This window comes from Colias philodice, chromosome 10 (genome assembly GCF_061535455.1).
Source record: "Colias philodice isolate Cphi_HAF_F1 chromosome 10, ilColPhil1 Martin Lab GWU primary, whole genome shotgun sequence".
NCBI classification, from domain to species: domain Eukaryota; kingdom Metazoa; phylum Arthropoda; class Insecta; order Lepidoptera; family Pieridae; genus Colias; species Colias philodice.
In genome coordinates, this window is record NC_143095.1 from 151,830 (window position 1) to 173,241 (window position 21,412).

Sequence of the window (21,412 nt, forward strand, 5' to 3'; positions counted from 1 at the left end):
ACCTATAACCTACCACTCATTTTTACAGTATAAATATTGGTATAAATCAAATATATCTGCTGTATACATGCCCGCATGAGCTCGTTCGGCAAATTGTATGGCGATGTGGCGCAGTTTACTGTCACGGTGAGCCACTTCGTTACACAGCCTTTCCTACGCTCCCGTAAAAACGAAATGGAGCTAGTAAAGCCTTTCAACAGTTTTATGATAAATATCCTGTTGTGTAGGTACTATAATTATGTCGTCACAGTAAATTGATAAATATTATGTTGTAATCAATAGTAGGAGTGTATTTTATTCGATAACTTATATCGGACATCCACAACAGATACCTAATGGGTGGATGCTTTAAAATTTCAGTTGTTTCTAAATTTATTGTTTACAAATAAATGTCATAAAACTAGCTTTTACGTGCTATTGTATTATATTACTATTCCTATTAAGGCTATAACATATTTGCATACATTACAGGCACATCCGTTCAGCAGATTTTGTGTGTGAAAATAACATAAGTACCTTTCACATGCTATGATATTTGAACCATAATTAATATACATTTTTTTAAGTTTCGGAGCTTTGTGTTTAGAAATTAATAATTTTATTATTCTGATTTATTTGAAGGTGTTATATTCTCAAGAAAATAACATTCTTTGATGAGAGCGACTGCAAGCAGCATTTTCCAAGAAAACAAGCGATCGAATGTTACTCTTGGATAAAACTTTATTCGACGGAGGACGGAATAAAACATAAAATTTATTTTCCAGTACAGACTGCTGTTAATGAAAAATCGGAAAGGTGGCGAAATGTTCTTGGAACTATTATTTTATAATGAGAAGGAATTCCTAGCATTGCAACCTTTCTTTTTAATTCTCTATTGCATAGCAGTTAGTAAACATGCGGATTTTGATTGTTGAAGAGATCAACATTGGATATCAGTTTTATGTAACTAGCAAAGTACCGATTTTTCTCGAATTATAGACGCAGTTAAAAATATAAACCATACTGACATATGTTACAAAAATATAATGCATATGACATACACTAGTTTCCTGTTTATCCACATCCATATTCAATGTAACTTATGAAAGTATTCGATAATTGCTTAACCTATTATGGGAAACACTGTTAATTCCCGTAGAGTGCGGTAGAACCCGTTCCTATAAAGTTTCCTCGGAATAAACAACGCAGTAATAATGTTGGCATCATCGCATGCAAGCTTAACTTCGCCGGCAAACCTCCCGCAAACATTCCGAGGGCAAACAAAGCCCCACTGGAACATATTTTACAAAGTTTTTTTGTTGTAAAACTTCAGTAAAGGTAAATTTTGCAAAAACGCATAGTTACAGTTATTATAAACCAAAAAGCAATCTTCAGTGCTATAATATTCACCTATAAATTGTACAATATATAGTTTTTGAAAGCTACTGTTAACAGACGACCTAATATGGTAAAGTATACAATAATTTTGAAGCAATTTCATTATATTATTATCCCAAAAGTATTCTGAATCTTAAATAGGGAGCAATTATTCATTGTAGATAGTCTTATGTAAATGAGAAATAATATTCCACCTGGGCTTAAGTTTAATTAGTTTATTAATTTTTGTTTTTCCTTCATATCTAAGAACGTAAACAGATTTTTTCCTTGAGTATAAAATATACCACAATCAAGCCAAATATAAGCATAGTAATTGGTTTCAAGTATCTCATCTGAGTAATTCTACGTATGTAACGTGCGACCTTCAATTACTGATTTTTCTAATAACAATAAGAAATGGAATATTCATATACTAGGCGAATCGTATTTTTATTTTGTTTTCTTTGAAATGTATACAAGATCCCGACGGGGATATTAGTCACGGCGGAGTCACGACGCACGCGGAGGGACGCGAGCGTCGTGGACACATAATATATAGGGACTTAGCCGTGATGCGTTTACTGAATTATATGGAGGAATATGTTATTTCTATTATGCTTAAATATTGAAAATATTGCTATTAATTGTTATCTTTTGTGATACTGTAAGATCTAAATAAAAAAGTTGTTTTATTTCAGGATTGAGCGTTATTCTCTGATTTGGATGTTAATTATTAGGTTTAGTTATTATACAATGTATATTATATGTATATTATATGTTATTATATGTATATTGCAAATATAGAATTTTCATTGAGAATACAAACGACCGCATTATTTACATAAATTTAATACCTTATGCATTCGCATATTGTCTGCGAAGACACGACGCACAGAAATTATCAATAACAAAAGTAACTGAATCATTCATTCTGAATCATTCAGTATTTCAAATATCTAATTAAGTAAATACTATCGAAATAAATACTTTATTCCTAACTCTACCCATATTTATCTACATCAGGTATTACTTTATCGAGTAGCTACATTAGAAACAGCAGAATTATATTATAGGCATCTCAAAACAATCTCAATACCTTCAAATCTGTCTGTCATCTCCAGACTCAGCACACGACGTACAATGTCAGTGGATGCCAATAACAGGCGCCCATCCACTACGTATCAGTTCACAGCAAAGGCAGTGTCGCTTCATTCTCATTTCCCTTTTTGCAAGCGACATCCTCATAGCAAAGTTTTCGTGAGAACAATACGCGGGAAACAACGAAGAGGTTTTTGCTTCGCTATCTACTTTCTAAACGACTGTGTCTGGACATACATGCCGTATGTACGTTTTTTTAGTAGTTTTTCGTGTAAATTATTAGTGGTACAGAACTTTTAAATAATTTTTATCTTAATAAAGTAAAATTGCTCATCTATTATTAAACTTTAGTTTCATTGTTTACGGAATTTACTGATTCACCACTTATGCAAATTTGCATACAGGAAATCGCTGGGTAGGTACATGCGTATTGAAATTTGTGATAAAAGTTTTTCCCGTGAATAATATCGTGCAAAAGTATTTCATAAATGTTAGATATTAGAAAAATCTAGTTTATGAACAATATACGGAGCAACAAGACTATAATTACAGCAGTAATCTTACTTTGTGTGACGGCTAATTAAGAGGTCGGTCTCCGAGACAGACTTGTAAAGAATGAGCCCATTAGTCTTCAGCTTATAAACTGAAATGACCTAATTTAGAAAAGTATAATAAATGTCCCTATAATCAGTTATTCGGCCCGTCTGATGAACAATTAGGCGTCACCATAATCGATGTCATTATAGACGGGCTTAACGCTTAGCATTTTTGTTCATATATTTTAGTAGAATTTATCTAATTTTAATGATTGATGTTTATATTGCAAAGCTCGTATACATATTTATGAGGAACATGAAGTTCTTCAAGGAAGATAAAAAAATCGTATTTAAATAACGAATCGTTGAAACCGAAAACACGCATTTAAAATAATGGAGATGTTTAATTATTTGTACCCATTTTTCCTCCGTATTCAGAAGAAATATTATAAAAATTGTCGATTTGCACGATGACATCAGAAAGAATAGAGCTGCGAATGATATTTTAAATGTTCCAGTAAATAAATAGGTATTGTTTCTGCTTGAGACTTTGCTTTGGATCTCACCTGCTGGCAAAACTTGAAGCCCGGATATTAATAGCCCCTCTCCCCCCTCTCCCCCCGTCCCCCACCGCTCTGTATAGCTCCATAAATCATGCTCTGGAGCGAAATGTTGCATAGTTTAAGAACCATCTCTTTGTGTGAATTATTTTCTATTCTAAATTTGTTTCATTTCTCCATCAGTTGTGGCATTTGCTGTTTGTTTCGGCTGTGATGATGAAGATAGAAGCCTCGTTTGGACGGAAATATTTACCCTATTTATTGAAACACGTGATTTCGTACACATTTTTAAATAGTTTCGGATAATCCTTCGGATTTTTGCTCTAGAAATGAATTATACAAAAAATACTCCCACTAACAATATAAATGGACCTTCTGAACTTTCATATCAGTTAGTAATATATGACGATGTTTTTAAGTTTTAGTATTCTGGAGTAAGGTAAAGAAACACCCTTGTTTTTAAAATTTATAACTACAATTGAGTATATTGTGCCAAATAGAAGTATTATTTAGAGCAATATTTAATAATATTAGTGAACTTAAATGAGTTGAAATGAAAGTGGAGAAAGTCAGACTTCGGCATCAAAACAATAATTATTTCTGAAATTGCTCTTGTTTTGCTAAACGAGATACTTCTCTCTTATAAAGTTAATTTCATGCGGTTAGAAGTTACAGAGGTATATATTATAACATATATCATAAAATAAATTACATTGCGCGAAACTTACCTACGTGGTGAAGCGTCTTCGTAACTTGACCTACACAATAACCGTTCGTAGCACTTAGCTACAAGTTGCTACGCTTCACTTGCTACGGGACTGTGCTCATTAACGAATGAATGGTCAAAAGAAAATAAACAAATTGAGATACAATTTGGTTGGCAAAAGATAATATTTACGAAATGTGAAATATAATATTCAAAATGTTGAAATTAAAAGCTTAACATGAATTAAATAACCGTTTCGTTATTGTTATATTTGAATCAATGTTTTGAATAGTTCAAAGCGATTGTGATGAGAATTAAACAAGACATTAATTCATAAACAAAATATAAATGCTTGAGTGATCACACCGATGAAACATGTCACGTTCAATATTGTATTTACAAGAAAGTTATAGTTGCGGTTTTACTCGCGTTGTATCCCCAATTCCCCATAATAGTTGCCTATTCTGTTTAAAAGATAAACAAACACGAATCTGTTCTGTAAAACTTTCACGTTTATGGTACATATTAGCATGGTGTTGCTTAGTAAAGATTGTCTAATCTAAAAATGAACGCCCCTCCACTAAACTTAATTGTTTCAATGTGTGATGACAAATAATTATTGAACCACTTTATATGTGTGCGCGCGTCAATTCTACTGCAAACTTTGACACTCGCGCACTGATTTGTCAACTAATCGGGCGATCAGTTCAGGTGCCTAGCATTGTATGGCGGGGAGAGCGCGCTATGTACGGAATGACACGTCCGTTCTGTCGTGCATCGCGTCATTTATGCACTAGTTGGCCAACTGGTCCTGTCGTTCGGGCATGGACGGGACTGGAGGACTGAACGACCAATGAGGCAGACCAATTTGTGTGTATTGCGTCTATACACGTACTTTGAATGTGAGCGTAAACACAGTGGAGGGGCGTTCATTTTTAGATTAGACAATCTATACCGTGGTTGCCATGTGGACTTATCTGCTCTTTAATTACAAGAGGTCTAAAGAGCATTACATTCCAAGGTTTGTTCCTGTAATGGATTGCGACGTAAACGATTTTCATTTATTTGTAAAGCGTCGCAAGTGCGAGTCAGATCAAGATGAATAGCGTTTGGAACGACGCACATATTATGGTAAGCATTTTGCTTTAAATCACGGCCCGTCTCCGGGGAGCCTGACACTAATATACCGCCGCAATTATACCACACCCAACTTTACATATAAACAAGTATATAGATAAACTCAAAATAAAAAACGTCGCCAGCAATGGCCCATGATACTTACAATGATATGATTACCATGAAATTAACTATCAAAACTATTTTATATTCACAGAGTAAGCGAAATATGCTTTTTGTGTTCCTACTTGCTATAAAGTATAGTCAATCATCCATCTCATAATCATATTCTTACATCATCAAACACACTTTCATACTTACCACATTGGAGCCTATACGATATAAAAGGCTGACGAGTTAAAAGGGGATTGTTATACGGTTGTAAGAGCTGAACTTAACACATGCGTTATAAGAGTAATTTCACAATTCAGAAATTTCAGCAAACTGCCTCACCAGAACAACCTCGTAATTAAATTTTATTATTTTCTCCATTCTACTCCTCTTTTATTTAGTAACTTACATTATATTTTTTTTTTTATAAAAGGCACCCGCCATCACAGGGTGTTCGCGCCACCTCTGGAATATTGTCCAGAGACGTTATTTTCATTTTTTTTTTTTTTTTTTTTTATTTATTTACAATCACAATTATTTATGTCCACATAATAAATTAAAAATAGAATTATTACAAAATAAAAATATTACAAATACAAAATTAAATATTAAAATACTGGTAAATAAAATAAATAAAATAAATTCTACAACAATTGAAACTATCCCTAATATCACAGAATCACATCACACCCCATTATTTCGCTTATTGACTACTTCTACAATATATTTACAATATTTAAAGAAAGTATCCCTAAACTTATCCCCCAGGGCGGAAGGTAGATTCTCACCCGTCATCGCCATGCCTAATTTTTGTTCAATAGCATATCTATTGCTTGCTAAAATAGGGCACTCGAGTAACAGGTGAGGAACCGTCTCCTCTACTCCGGGCTGACATAGACACGACGGATTCTCCTTCAGCTTGAATCTGTTCAAGTAGAAGGCGAATCCGCCGTGACCAGTCAGTACTTGTGTGATGTGGTGTGTGATGTCTATTTTTCCGACTACTTTGTATGCAGCAGCAGCGCTTGGGAAAAAGAGCTTCGTGACTCCGGCCGTTCCTCCTACTTCGTATCTCCTATCCCATTCGCCAATCGTATCCTGTCTCAAGATACGCTTGACGAATGAAACAGGACACAGATCGTAATCCGGTTTCCTCCTCAACCCCAGAGCGGCCCCCTTGGCTAACTCGTCTGCCCGTTCGTTCCCCTTCAGCCCTGCGTGCGCCTTGATCCAAAACAGGGAGACCTCCCGCCTCTGCGATGCAGCTTTTCGGAGGGCCGCCCGTGTTTGCACAGCCAGGGGATGAGGGGAACTCAGGGTGACCGCCTGGAGCGCCGATCTGGAGTCGCTGAGGACACCGACCTTTGCCGCTCCACTCTTGCAGGCTATATCTACTGCTCTTTTGAGCGCAAGGAGCTCAGCCTGATAGACGGTACAATACGGCGACAACGCAAGCTTGATGGCCTTTGTCTCGATCGCACCTTCCCATACAGAAAGGGCGGCTCCGACTCGACCCTCAATCTTGCTGCCGTCCGTATAGATCCTATGGACGTGGCTGTCAACCACGTCGGCATAGGTGCCCTCATCTACCAAGACGAACCCCAGCTCTACCTGCTCTGCCGGATGTGGGTCCTCAATCGCGGGTGCCATTCGTTCCACCTCCCTGTCCCTCATCACCGCCGGGTGCGACACGCCCCTCTTGATCTCATAAAGCCTCGAAGCTTCGAGTATTCTGAGATCAAGAGGGAGTATCCCAGCCAACAGCAACGCAGAGTTCAGAGAGACAGTCCGATATGCTTTGCAGATCTTCTGGGCAAAACCTCGTTGAACGGTGTTGAGCCTCTTTCGGACCCCCATCCTTTCCGCTGTGGGCGCCCACGCTGCTGATGCATACAAGATAGTCGGTTCTATAACGGCGATATATATGGTCTTAACTACTTGGGGGTTAAGCCCCCAACTTACTCTGGCTGCTCTCGCTAACAGCTTGTAGCGGGCGATTGCCTTCTTACAAACGCTCCCGACATGGTCGTTGAATGTCAGGCCGCCATCAATAATTAGGCCCAGTATCTTAATATTATCGTAATATTGGATGTCCACACTCCCCATTGTAAGTCGTGGCTTGTCATATTTTAGTTTTCGTGTCGAGAGCAGGGCACATGTCTTGTGTGGCGCGAATTTTAGCTTGTTTCTGACACCCCATTCGTCAATTTTTGCTAATATGCGGTTTGCCTTGACCTCTACTTCTAAACCCGTATCTCCATCGAACACTAACACTATGTCGTCGGCAAACGCCTGACAGAACACTTCCATCTCCTCTAACATCCACAGCAGGGGATCCAGCAAGAGGTCCCACAGGAGTGGTCCACCTATGGACCCCTGTACGCACCCCTTGTTGGTCTCCCTACTTACTTCCACACCTGCATACCTTACGTTCACTCCCCTTTCACTCAGGTAGCTGCTAATCACCCGCCTCATGTTCACCGGACACCCAACTTCGGCCAACCGCACCTTTATGGCTGGCCACCAGGCGCTGTCGAAAGCTCCCTCTATGTCCAGCGAAACCACAACAGAAACCTTCTTCTCCTCCCTCTTATCTCTGATATGGTTCACTAGTCTATAGAGGGCGTCTTCGGTGCTCCTCTGTGGCATGAAACCATACTGGTGGGGGCTTATTTTGGGCAGCAAGTAGAACCTGAGTCGGGCGACCAACATCTTTTCGAAGATTTTGCCGAGAACAGGTAAGAGACCAATCGGTCGATAGGCTTTCGGTACCCGGTATGATTCCCTGCCCGGCTTTCTCAGGACCACCACAGTCGCCCACTTCCACTGTTTGGGGAAGTAGGCGACAGTGAGGCACCTGTTCAACAGCGCAAGGAACCACTCCGGGTTACAATCTACAGCGTGCTTGCAGATGTCGGCCGTGAGGCCATCCGCCCCGGGGGCCTTCTTGGGATTGAAGGACCTAACGGCTCCCTTCAACTCCTCCATGATGAAAGGAGGATCGTCCGGACCCATCGGCGGTTCGGTGTCCAAGGACTCCGCCCGCCGGCGCGTCAGACGATGTTCCTCACTTTCACCACTCTCCGAGTCCACGGGGTAGAAAGTCTCCGCCAACAGTTCTGCAGAGCTTCGGGCGTCGAGGGTTTCACCGCCCCTCGTAAGAGACAGATCCTCCTCTCTCCTAGTGGCTCTGTTCAGCACTCTGTAGATGCCCTCCCAGACCCCCTCTCTATCCTGTTTCCGGCAAAACTCCTTCCAGCTCTCGCATTGCGCATCTTTCACAGCCTTTTCATACTTCTCCTTTTGTTCAAGATACAATCCAACAACGCGGTTTCTGCGAACAAGTGCTGCGTTTCGGATCCTGCGTCTCCTCGTGGCAACTTCCTTTTTCATCTGCGCGAGCTCATCATTCCACCACGACAAATTGAATTTTTGTGTGTGTTTTTTGGTCGGCATAGTGTTTCTGCATGTCTGTGTGATTGCTTGTGTGTAACTGTCTATTGCCTCGTCTATTTGTTGTGTGCTGTGTATTGTGTCTATGTCGTGTGTAGTCAATTGTCTGTCCGACATCAGCTGAGTCAGTTTCTCATGAAACTGAGTCCAGTTTGCCTTGCGTGTGTTAAATATGCGTGTAGTTCGTACTATGTTCGTGCCTGTGGATTTCTGTTGTCTGATGCCGAATGATATGCCGTTGTGGTCCGAGCTCGTGAGACCCTCCTCTACTCTCCAGTTGCCCACTCGGTTCAGCAGATCGTCGGAGCACGCTGTCACATCCACGTAGCTGGAGAATCTTTTCCCCCCTCTCACGGTGTCGAATGTTGGGATGTCCCCGGTGTTGAGTATGTGCATACCCATTGCTTCCAGTACAGCAGACATATCCCTACCTCGCTGGTCTTCCTTGTCGCCACCCCACCACGGGCTCTTTGCGTTCGCGTCGCCTCCCAGGACCATCTTATTGGAACCCAACTCTCTTCCTATCCGCATAAGATGGTCCAGGTAGGGCCCTATTGGCTTGTCAGGTTCGAAGTAGAAGGACACTACAATCATCTCCCAGGCTTTGGTTCTGAGGGTGGCCACAACAATATTGTTGTTGCTAAGGCGTGCATGTAGTTCGACGTCCAGTGAGTCATCGAGTACCACTACAGACGCCTTAACTACTCCACCTCCTTCCCCATCGCACTGAAAGATCCTCACTCCATTGTATGTCCCCATACTCCGAGCCCCACCTACGTAGGGCTCTTGTAGTAACGCTGCGCAAGCCTTACGCTTGGTGGCCTCGAGCAATAGCTCTTTAGTGGCGATTTGACTCCGCTGGAGGTTGGCCTGCAATATTTGGTACTGGAAGTACTCACCTTGAACAACCTTAGCAATACGCTACCGCTGACCTGGCCAGAGCATCCCACCTCTTTCGTTCAAAACATTCACGATCAAAGGCGCTGTGCTCAGCGCTACTTTTCTTGGCTTTAGTGCAGTTAATGCACTGTGGCGCTTCTCCCCGCAGCCACTTATCGCATTCAGTCCTCATATGAGGACCGGCGCAGTGGCTGCATCGTTCCTTTTCTTCCCTACACATCCTCTTGGTATGCCCATACCCAAGGCAGCGGGAGCACTGCACCAGTGGACTTTGGTCCATTACTCTCACTCTGCCCAACCCTATGTGGGCGTATCCTTCATTCATCCATCTCCTCCATACCTGTGGGTTCGCTCTTATCACCACGTGGTTTTGGAGGGGGTTCCTAGCTTTCATCACATACGCTACTTCAACTTTTCGCTCTTCCCCCCTCAAGCCCTCAAGTATGCCTGCGTTTTGGTTCTTTAGCGCAGTGATGAAGTCACCAGTGTCACATTTCATCACATCCCTGAAGACCAGAAGGGGGCTCTTGTTTTTCACTTCTTCCACAACTAGTCCCTCATTCTTTCCCAATCTCTCTTTCACCTTATCTCTTTCTTCTTCACTCACACAGCCGACGACTACTTTTCTATTCTTCACCTTTCGTACTCTTTCCACTTTTACCCATCCATCTTTTGCATCCACAGTCTTTCTAATCTTCTCTAATACATCTTCTCCCGTTTCCTGTTCGTCCTTGGAGGACACCATAACTGAATGCAAAGCCCTTGTTTCGGGGAATCTCTCAGCGACTCCTCTCGAAGCAACGGCTGCGTAACTTGTCGTTTTGGCGACAGTCATGTTGCCCTCCAACAACGAGCTTAGCCTTTCCATTCTCACCTCACTCTCTTTCATACTTCCACTCATCTCTTCTATCCTTTTTGTCATTTCTTTCATACTCTCTTTCATGCTTTCATGCAATTTGTTATTTTCTTTCATGTGTCTCATCAGTGCTTGGTCAGTAATCGTCGGAGCGTCGGACGGATGGGGGGGGTGTAAAGTGTCCCTCCCTTGCCCTCCGCCGCTCCCAGCCCTGGCACTGGTGAGCTCTATATCTAATTCTTTAATTAACTGGTAGAGTCTGTCTAGCGCTGCGATGACTCCCTCTTTTCTTTCCGCTTTGAGATTTCGGGAGTCCCTTATATGACTTTTCGCTTTTAATAGACAGGCTTTACCCTCTATCAAATAAATGGATGCCGTTGGAGGTGGGCTTCCCTCCTTGTCTTCGGCTTGTTTCTTACTTACGACAACTTTCTTTTTAAGAACTGGAGGCTCCCGGATGGGGGGCGAAACAGTAGTGTTCAGAGCCTCCAGTTTGTCAATACTTTTCCGCACTACGGATGCCTCAGCTTTTGTTGGAGCCCTGCTCACGTCAATTGTCAAGGTGTCACTCGTACGTTTTTGGGGTGTGTGGAACATCGTTAATAATTGTTTGTCAAGACAACCTAATCTAGACAGTTGTTCCAATAGGGACACAACTGAATAAAATAATAATTAAATAATTATTTGTCAAAAACAACCTAATCTAAACAGTTGCTCCAATAGGGGGACAGCTGTATAAAATAATATTAGTGTTAAAAAAAAAAAAAAAATAATAATAATTATCTGTCAACAGTATAAAAAAAAAAAAAAAAATGATAATAATAATAATAAATAAATAAAAAACCTAATCTAAACAGTTGCTCCAATAGGGAGACAGCTGTATAAAATAATTATATAATAATTACTTGTCCAAACAACCTACTCTAGACAGTTGCTCCAATAGGGAGACAGCTGTATAAAATAATATTAGTGTTAAAAAAAAATAATAATTATTTGTCAACAGTGTAATTACTAACCTAGCCTAACCTAACAGTTGCCCCAATAGGGGAAACCCTGTCCTTACTTATTAAATATATAGTCAGTGTACGTATATATATATATATATATATATATATATATATATATATATATATATATATAGTCAGTGTACGCTAGACAAAAAAAAATAAAATATTACAATATATACACATATATAGATAACACAATATGTAAATAAAATAATATAAATAGTCTGTGTGGTGATAAATAACGGATGTTCCTATGCTCCCAGAATAAGGCGATAAAACTATTAATAAAAACTAATTGCCCTAGTAACTACACAAATAATAAATATTGTCATTTAACAGTGGCTCCGATTGGGGCTACTGGTCTTGCAATATCCCTGGCGCGGTGTTGCGGCAGCGTCTACTTCTCGTCCGATCCAACGGGCGGAATGTCAGTACTGATTTGCGTAAAAATCAGTTTACAATATTATTATGCTTGTAATCCTTTGAATACACTGGTCAGTGTTATTTATCGCCTTCGAATTCAATTGAAGCGGCAGTCGGGTGAGACAGCAATTATGACAGCTGTCCTTGTTTCACAGAAGTGAGTATGGGCCGCGAAGAACTTCTCGACTTGTAAAGTTTCACGCCACTTTATTCACAGTTATCACTGATTTAAAGGTTATATTTGCGTACATGAACTTTTGAATAATAATTAAGTACGCGACCGCTTGCGAGCACTGCGTGAACGGAACTCTCACTTACATTATATTCTGATACTGGCTGTGAGAAAATATTTTTATAATGTATTGGATTCTGAGTTCGAGTAAATGTTTCACTGTTTCAACAACGTCGTAAATAATAATGATCTCACAAAATATATGTAATATTCGAATGTAAACCGCTACTTTTAGTAGGTACGAAGTAATACAATAAGTTGGGAATACATTTCTAGGAAAATCTGTAGTAATATTATTGTTGGAGAACCAACAGCGTATTAATTAATGCTTTAACGTAGTTGAGATGTGGGTAATAAGTAATTAATAATATGGTCTGCGTCAGAGACACGTGGTTGCTCGCTGATATTAAATCAAAGGTATCTTGTGTATCCAGAGAATGTGTTAGATATTATTATATTATCTAAATATTGAGCTATGTGACACTATTTGTGTGTCAGATTCAATCAAAAGCTATCGACTTTAATGTGGACTAAAAGGAAAGGAAAACTTAAAACAAACAAATTTTAAATAGTTCGATAAAGACTTAAATGAATTTATCTTCTTAAGTTAATTTCAATAAATTTTTTGAACTTGGACATACACTTTTCCGAATTATATTTAATTTGTGGTTAATATTCTAAATTACGGTTGTAATATTAATTAATTACATCAAAAGGAAACCCGATCAGTGCGTATGTGCTTCGGTACTACTACTTAGTACATACATATAGTTAGGTACAAGTCCATATAGAGTTACCTGAAGAAAGTTTGGGCGCCGGACAATGGGCATGTTGGGAAGTCGAAACTCGCAACATGCACTTAACATAAAAGTCGTTCCGTTCGTAGACAGCTTTCCGATTGCGACCAGCCCCGTAATGGGACCTGAAACTTTTTATATTACGCTTTGCTGTTCAATATTTCCAACTCCAAATAATATGGGATTATTTGGTTGGAAATAAGGGTAATAATCTTTGATAAGTAATATAATATGAAATATTTAATATTGGGCATTTTGTATATTGCATATTGGCTCATGTAACGTGCCTTTAACGACAACCCGGATATAGTTCTTAACTTGCGATCATTCTCAGAAATATCATACGAAACAATATCATGAGGCTGAGCTTGGCTTTTAAATATTTATTTTATGAACAAATTGATTCTTTCTTTTATTTTCGATGCGATTATTTTGTATAGAGCAAACAAAATATCAGTATACATATATTCAGTTAGTGTTTATGAAATTTCATAAAGACGGTCAATCTTTATTTCTGTAGGCAGACTCTATAGTTAGAAAATATTACAAGAGAAATTCAAATTAACCTTCATATGAGTCGACGTTGAAGTCATTAATATCAATCATATTTAAATTACATGCCGTATTTAAAGCACAACAAAAACATGGCAAACCGCTGAAGCTTCATATCGCGACAAAAACATCGCTCTGCGGCGATATCCCCACCGCTAATATCAGACTAGTCGACAACTTGTTATTAATCCCGACTACGATATTAACTGCGACAAGAACTTAAAACTAATTTAGAGTTCAGTACTATAGTTTGAATGGATACAATCAAGTGACCTATGCAATGAGAGATATGCAGTTTAACAGTAACTGATTTTATGTATTAGGATAAAAATTACGATAAAAATTATCGCTGCAAGTTTCGTATAATTATAATGTCTTTAATGTTTTATCATGCGTTTGTTCATTGAGTTAATCCTCTTTAATAAATTTACGAAGTTTTAATACTGTTTGTTAATTTAATACGATAAGCGTATTCTGATAATAGCATGTATAATTTCCCGCTGATTTTATTACGAATCGGCGCGTTAACTTCGGCTGACATGTGTCCATACATGTCAATGAAGCGGTTTTATTGGATTTATTAATTACGTGGGAAATAATCTCTATTGAATGGTTGAACGTGGGTTGCTAATTCGGCCATTGTACGGGTTAGTAATACATTTGGAGTCAGCATTTGACGTGATAACATTGCATTACAGAATAAATTGTGATTAAGAGGACATGCGCGCGTTAAGTGCTCAGAGCATAATCTTCAATCTTGTTACGTTCAATTTCCATGTTTATTATAATTTATTATGTATTATTTAGGCAAACTATAATATTGGAAATATTCACATGAACATTCATATCGAAAAGGAGGCACACGAATCATCATATTATGCCCTTTGTATGCAAGTTGAAACGGAAACGCATCAATCAAAAATAACTATTCTTAATCTTTTAATTGAATTCACGTTGTATATAAATGTACATGTATTTATACAATTTACAGGCAAATGACCACAAGATAACTCCTCACAACTATGCCCCCACAGCTCCGCGATCTCAAGTATGCTTTTGTGTCTGCGCTAATTTAATCTCACGAGCTGTTCCAAAGTCTAGCTGTCTTAGCCGCTGGACATGTTAATAAAATTTGACGTGTTTGTAGTAGCTGAGGTAACTTAAGACTGAGCAAAGTCTCTCTAACTAGAGAGACTTTGCTCAGTCTTTTAATTTTGACCTATTTAATTTTGAGTACCAAATAGCCAACTGGCTTGAAAAGTTTTCTGTAATGTGTGTGTGAATGAACTTTAAATGTGTTTGTGTGTTTAGAAAATCGTTTGTTAAAGTTAAAATTATCGAAATCGAATATTATTGAACGCGAGGGAGTAGAATAATTAATCAAACTCAAACATTTATTTATTCAATTAGACTTCTTCTAGAAGCACTATTGAATCATCATTACATATTTGTAACATTTACCACCGATTCGGAAAGCAGTATCTATGGAGAAGAACCGGCAAGAAACTCCATAGTTGCTTATAATATTTACCTTTTATATACGTGTAGACAAGAAGGTCCACGGGCGGTAGCTAGTAAAGTTATAAACATGAGCTGCGTTATCCAGCTCTCTTCTCCAAGTTCTATTATAAGGATATCGACCGCTTTCAATTTCATATCGATAATTCCTCTATAATGGACCATTGTGAGCTCAAATATATTCTCGTATCGCTATCCTAAGTCTAATTTAGCTTCGGAAAAATTTATTTTCTCGAAGAGCTTACCTTTATTTTTTATAAAAGAAAAATTTTTGACTTTTAAAATAAATGCATTATTTATTGGAGATTAATGCAAACAATGTTGTTGGACGGATATAAAAAGAACGCTTCGGATAAAGAGAACGCTTCATGAATTCGATATTTTGATGATGCTTGAAGATGATACTGTTATTATATTTATGTACTAGCGACCCGCCCCGGCTTCGCACGGGTGCAATGCTGATACTAAATACACTACAGAAAAATTGTGAACGTTGTATAGGTATAAAAATATAGCGGCCCGCTCCGGCCTCCGGCATCGCACGGGTATAAAATACATAGCCAACGTTAGCAAACGCTACGTCCTGCAATTTTTAAATCTGTAATATCTTCGAAAATATTCACTTAAATCATACGGTGTAAAGGGCCATATAGATCTATATTAAATGAACAATGTATCCATGGTATTTAATTGGTTAAGGATTAATGCTGTATTGGTTAAAATCGCTTCGAAAATTAGCCATTATTTGTCGTAAAAAGTAAATGACAAAAAAAAGTTATTGTGGGTTATCCATAAGAGTTAGACATATACCATCGCGGACTTTTCTGTAGACCTTTTCAATGTGTATAATACTTAGTACATTATTTTGATAAAACTCGTAGGGTTCAGCCTGCGTTTGCAATGTAAGCGGAATAAATGTAATTTTTTACGACATCACATTAGAAACCTCAAAAATAACAGTACTTCTCCACTACTTGATGGATCTTATTATACATATAAACCTTCCTCTTGAATCACTCTATCTATTAAAAAAAACCGCATCAAAATCCGTTGCGTAGTTTCAAAGATTTAAGCGTACAAAGGGACATAGGGACATAGGGACATAGGGACATAGGGACAGGGAAAGCGACTTTGTTTTATACTATGTAGTGATTTATACTATGGTTACATTATTTTACCTTCACATGTATATATAATCTATCTTTTTTATTTTTAATGTTATATAAATCTGTTTTAAATGCATATAAAATAAACTTGTTTCTGGGATTAAGGTTTTTAAAACCCATTTTAACGTAACAGTCATGTCTTTGACCTCGTAACAACTACTTTCCGCGATCTCGCCGCTAAATTAGCCTTTCATTCCCTCAGCTCGTGCTCCAATTATTTTCATAATATTACACGCTTTACTCATATTTTATATAAAAAAATACAATCAACAAACAAATAGTGTTATCACAATAGAGTTCTATCGAAAAAAAAAAGAATTATCTGTAGTGTACGTCAACAAAAAATACGTATCTATAAATGTGAAGTAAAATAATTTCATATCCCGGATATTCGTATAAAAAGTTTTATTTGAAACTTGGCGATGCGCAGTTCGTTGCAAATATTAAAATCGGTTACATTTACTCCATTTCTCGAATATCGCAAGCACAGTGTAAGTTGTAGTGTTACATAGACAACACACTCTTTGCTCCTCCAAGTGTAATATGTATGTAAATGATGTGCCCGATTATACCGAGCCAGATCTTCTCCAACTTTACTGAACAAATATCTTTATTGATTTTTTTTCCTAAACATTATAAACAATTTTAATGGATGTATAAAAAAATTTCGCTGCGTAGGTACTAAGTAAAACAATCCATTCTTCAGTTTTTCATAAAATTATTTTTATTATAATAACATAGCAATCTACATTTGGACGAAGGTATAGTTAAAAACAAAGCCGAGAAGGAAAAAGTTTATTTTAGCCTGCAGTTTTAACGATCTGTTGTTATTTCCACATTATCCACGCACTACATATTTGAGAAGCTGAGCGAGCGATGCTGATATAAGGAGATGTAAAAATATTCAGTCTGTGTACATGCAGTCATTGTGCGCGGATCTTCTGCCGATTTCCAATTGATGCGACTATCTGGGTTACCGGCTATGATCTTTATTCGCAGATATACGAAACGATGTTATTTACCATATTATCTCTGTTGGGCTTTGTGTTCTAAAGAAAATAGACAAAGTAGTAAAGAGGATGGTTTCATATTATATACGATAATAAAATATTGAAGCAGCCTCTAGGTACATTGTGTTTTGCGTTCTTAAGATTCGTGTTTTTGTTGTTAAAGTTGGGAGAACTTTTATACAAAGCCTTTTTCTTAACGTAGAAAATCACAGAAAATCATGGGAAATTAACCAACAAAATAGTAATGTGATAAACATTACTATTTTGTTGGTTAATTTCGTACGTTACGTTACGTACGTAAGATAAACATTTTTTCGTGAGTAATAATTGTTAGCTAAAACCTGGATTGGTAAGGAATAAGGACTTCCTTTGTCTTTACATGACATTTAGCAAGTAAATGCAAATCTCTGCAAATCTTATTGAAAACGAATTGTAGTCGCGTGCGACACCTAGTAACCAACACAAGATAATAATAGTGGAATATTTTGTAAGGAATAGAAAGCAATCAGTTTCGTTTGTACAAAGCCCACTCGTATTGTGGTCGCGGGAACAAAATATACTTATGAATACAAAAGCCCCTTGTAGTAAGCGATTCTGTTAGTTTCGCTCGACCAAACAACGGCGGAGCTGAATTGATTTTTCCCAAAATAACAAAAACAACATGTCAAAATAGAACGAGATTCCCAACCTGGGCTTGGCGTTGAATTCTCTTTGACCCGCCAATGCAATATTTCATTGGACAGGTATAAATAAATAGATAGAAAAAAAAACTTTGTATTCTTGTAAGCGAACTCTCCTTTGTTTAAAGCAACAACAGTTTTAAAAAACTAGCACAATACGTGTATCAAATACCTTAATCTGTGAATGAATATGAATAAATAACAAATGTAGAAAGCGTTCGTAGTTCTCACCGTTGTGATTCTAAACAATAAAATATTTTAATATAATTCTGTGAAGTTTAGAAAAAAAAATAATACTTAGTAACAGTTAAGTAAAGGCTGCATCAATTGACCGCAACCATGATAGGATTATGTAAGACTAAACAAAACGAAGACTTGAAGGAAAATTAATCAGCTTACACTCTTCAATAATGAAGCGATCAGAACTCGATATTGAAATTTCCCCGGGGAGTTGAACCCGGAAATCATCCTAGCCTTTCAGTTCAAATAAAAAATATTGATAAAATAACATTGTAAAATGAATGGCTATTTAAAAGTATAGAATAATGTTAGAATCTTGAAATCCCATGTTTATCTTCTCGTAGGAAGAAGAGACGTTTTTTATCTATTTCACTGAATAATTTTCAACTGATAGGTAACCTGTTAGATCTTTATTTAAGTTTCCTTCAGGGGATTGAATCCAAGATGTCTTCGCAGAATTATTTATTTTTAATAACACAGATAAATTAACAAAACTTATAAATACAGAACAAAGTGAAACTCGTGCCCGTGTCAGTAATTTAATTAACCTTATAATGTAAGGTTATAATGTAAATAACAATAATGTAAAATTTGATAAGTTATACAAACGAATAACTTGTTTTTACAGTAAGAATATTTGTTTGTGGAGCCTACGTTTATGGCATCAGTTACGACATAACGCGACGATTATTCTGAACAATATCCGCCAGAAACAGTTCCACTAAATAATAAATATACGTCGTTCTGTGCGTGCGAGACCGAAATAGAATGGCTTAGCTATGAGCCCCTTTTTGTTCCTACTTTTAGAAAAAATAGTATATTACTAAATACAATTTTTATTAACTGGAATCATGAAATATTTTATATGTTTCATTCTCAGGCTGAACTGAAGATGTTGAAAAATTGCGCACTTAAATGTAAAAAAAAATAATATCGATACTTAAGAAACAAAAATCACATAGAATATACTTTATAAAACATTGGTTAGGTTAAAATATAGCAGAGGAAGTCTTTTGAGACACGTTAATGCATATTTGTAACTTATTAACTTACCGCTACATTAACTCATTGATCTGTTAAGGAACAGCAAACCGCAGTATAGTGAGTAAGAGGTCGGTGGTTACATCGGGGCCTTGCCTTTGAAGGGTTCTTATGTAAATAATACTTGTACGTGCTGTATTTCATATTTTCTAATTTGTTATTACTACGGATATAATTTTCTGTCTTGAATTTAATAAAAATGTGTTCATCATACTTTCGTATTAAATAATGGATGTGTTTCATTTACATTTATATATTTATATGAAGGTATAACTTATTGTAGTTACCTTTAGTGTTTTAATTATACTCGTTTTAATTTTAATATTAAGAAACGTCCATCAATATAACACTAAATTGAAACATGTTATACTAGTGTGTCGTAAAAAGTAATGATTTTGAATAATATAGCCATACTCTAGCAAAAAACCTTTTATAAATATTTGACTAGTCAACGTATTGTATACGAGATTCTGAAATAGGTTGGCAAGGATACAAACAGAGCTAGTACTCTTTTATAAAAATATCTCACGCAGATGTAACTTGGTTCATCCGATGTTGAATATGGCATGTTTCATGCGAGACCACAGAATGTTCATATAAATGTTTACCCGATTTTCTGGATGTTCTTTTCAAAACTAACCATATTTCACCGAAACCGTATGTCGTTACAAAATTATAGAAAAATATTGTGGATGTAGCGAAGTCCATTTTAAATTTAATTTTAATATATTCCTTGAAAGATGCGATATGCGTTTCCCGGGAAAATTGTCACTGCAAAAGATCCCAATTACATTCTAATAGGATTAGTACATAGGACCTTTTGTGTTTAAACCGAACAAATGACTAGAGGCAGGCAACGGCTGAGATAATGAACAATGCTAGTAGCTACGCGCTACGAGCTACGAAGCCTACGAGGGCCATCCGTCCACTTAGCGGGAGGCTTAGTGGGCACGTTCCAGCCTCCTATCTAATCTGTGACCTGAATTCTTAATGCTTTTATTGAATTTTAGTTGTACTAATTGTGGTTTATTTTGTATGACAATAAAAGAATATTATGATTGAATTATGCATATCATTACGAAACTGTATACACATTATTTTTGGAAAGGAAAAAACATTTATCATGAATATGACGCAAATTATTGCTTAATCGTTTTCTCTACCATCAAAAAAATGTGATCAATTCTTTAAAGTACAACATTTTAATAAATGAAATTCCATTCAGAATGAAAGTATACCGTTTGGCCGTATTAAAGAACATACATAAATTCACTACAACGTGTCTTATGTAAAACTAAAACATTTTCTCATAACATCAAAATCAGTAGTTGTATAAGATTGGATGTAAAGCGTTCGTTGGACCGTGAACAGCGGAGTGGTTTCCAGTTGTTGCTCTTTATTTACGAAGTGCACTTCTTGGAGCAACTCGATCGCTTTGGGATGTATCAAAGGCGGACAAATGCATCGGTTTTGTTTGGAACGTTTCAATAAACTGCCTTGAAACTTTGTTATGTGTTATATTTGATGTTAAAAGTTAGTACATGATTGTAAACATTATTTAGTTCATGAGATTATAAAAAAGTTGTCTATTATTACTGAAACCATATTACAGAAATGGCCTTCCTTACTTATCTTATTACATTCTGTATGATTTATCACAATGTCTTGTTACATATTATGTATTATTCCGCTCGTTATCATTAGTGAATTATCGGAACTCACCTCATTACGCTAATACGAGAAAATACAGTTATTTTACACATTCATTCCCATAGATTCCAAATTCCTTTAAAACATTATTGACGCATTCAAATGTTATAAAGAAAGATTGAAATAAAATATAAAAATACGAAATAAAAATTACATAGAAACTAGAAAATATTTTATGATATTACATTCACTACTTTAACAATAACCGTCATTTTTATTTTCCACTTTATACGGTGAATGAAAAATCGAATATTGCATTAGGCTATCGGGAACGTTTTATAGGGGTCAAAGAACAGTCAATGGCTTTATAAATCTTATAAATGACAACGTATTGAATGCGGAAC

General features: G+C 37.0%; 1 protein-coding gene across 1 annotated transcript; it reads right to left on the reverse strand.

Moving 5' to 3' along the window:
* Positions 1-9,822: 9,822 nt before the first annotated feature.
* On the reverse strand, positions 9,823-11,289 carry LOC149484978 (uncharacterized). The gene has a single exon (XM_089699574.1). The coding sequence runs from the start codon at positions 11,287-11,289 to the stop codon at positions 9,847-9,849; it is 1,443 nt and encodes a 480-aa protein (XP_089555700.1). The 3' UTR covers positions 9,823-9,846.
* Positions 11,290-21,412: the final 10,123 nt, after the last annotated feature.

What these genes read in the sequence shown, in the direction of transcription:
- LOC149484978 (XM_089699574.1), bottom strand. Translation starts at nt 11,289, where the DNA reads ATGTTCCACACACCCCAAAAACGTACGAGTGACACCTTGACAATTGAC.